This window comes from Eimeria mitis, genomic scaffold (genome assembly GCF_000499745.2).
Source record: "Eimeria mitis Houghton genomic scaffold, Emh_scaff1634, whole genome shotgun sequence".
Taxonomy (NCBI): domain Eukaryota; phylum Apicomplexa; class Conoidasida; order Eucoccidiorida; family Eimeriidae; genus Eimeria; species Eimeria mitis.
The window spans coordinates 3,444-3,678 of NW_013569949.1; the positions used below are offsets into that span (position 1 = coordinate 3,444).

The 235-nt window shown below is 62.1% G+C and overlaps 1 protein-coding gene across 1 annotated transcript in view; it reads right to left on the reverse strand.

Annotated features, from left to right (window-relative positions):
• Positions 1 to 235, reverse strand: part of EMH_0040860 (uncharacterized protein) — a gene marked incomplete at both ends in the record, with an annotated part of 4,966 nt that overhangs the window by 3,178 nt on the left and 1,553 nt on the right. Inside the window, one exon of the mRNA XM_013495558.1 lies at positions 1 to 118. Coding sequence (XP_013351012.1) covers positions 1 to 118 — 118 coding nt within the window. The remainder of the gene's footprint in view (positions 119 to 235) is intronic.

Genomic DNA, 235 nt, shown 5'->3' on the forward strand with positions numbered 1-235 from the left:
TGCTGCTGCTGCGCTGCACCAGCAGCAAACACCATCACCTCCACTGAGTCCACACTGCACCGCAGCCCGCGGCCCGGGATGCTCGCAAACCTGTCGGGGGCCCGCAGAGGGGGAACACCTGCAGCAGCAGCAGCAGCAGCAGCAGCAGCAGCAGCAGCAGCAGCAGCAGCAGCAGCAGCAATAGCAACAGAGCGACAAACAAATCAAAGACAGCAGCAGCCATCGCGTGATGAAT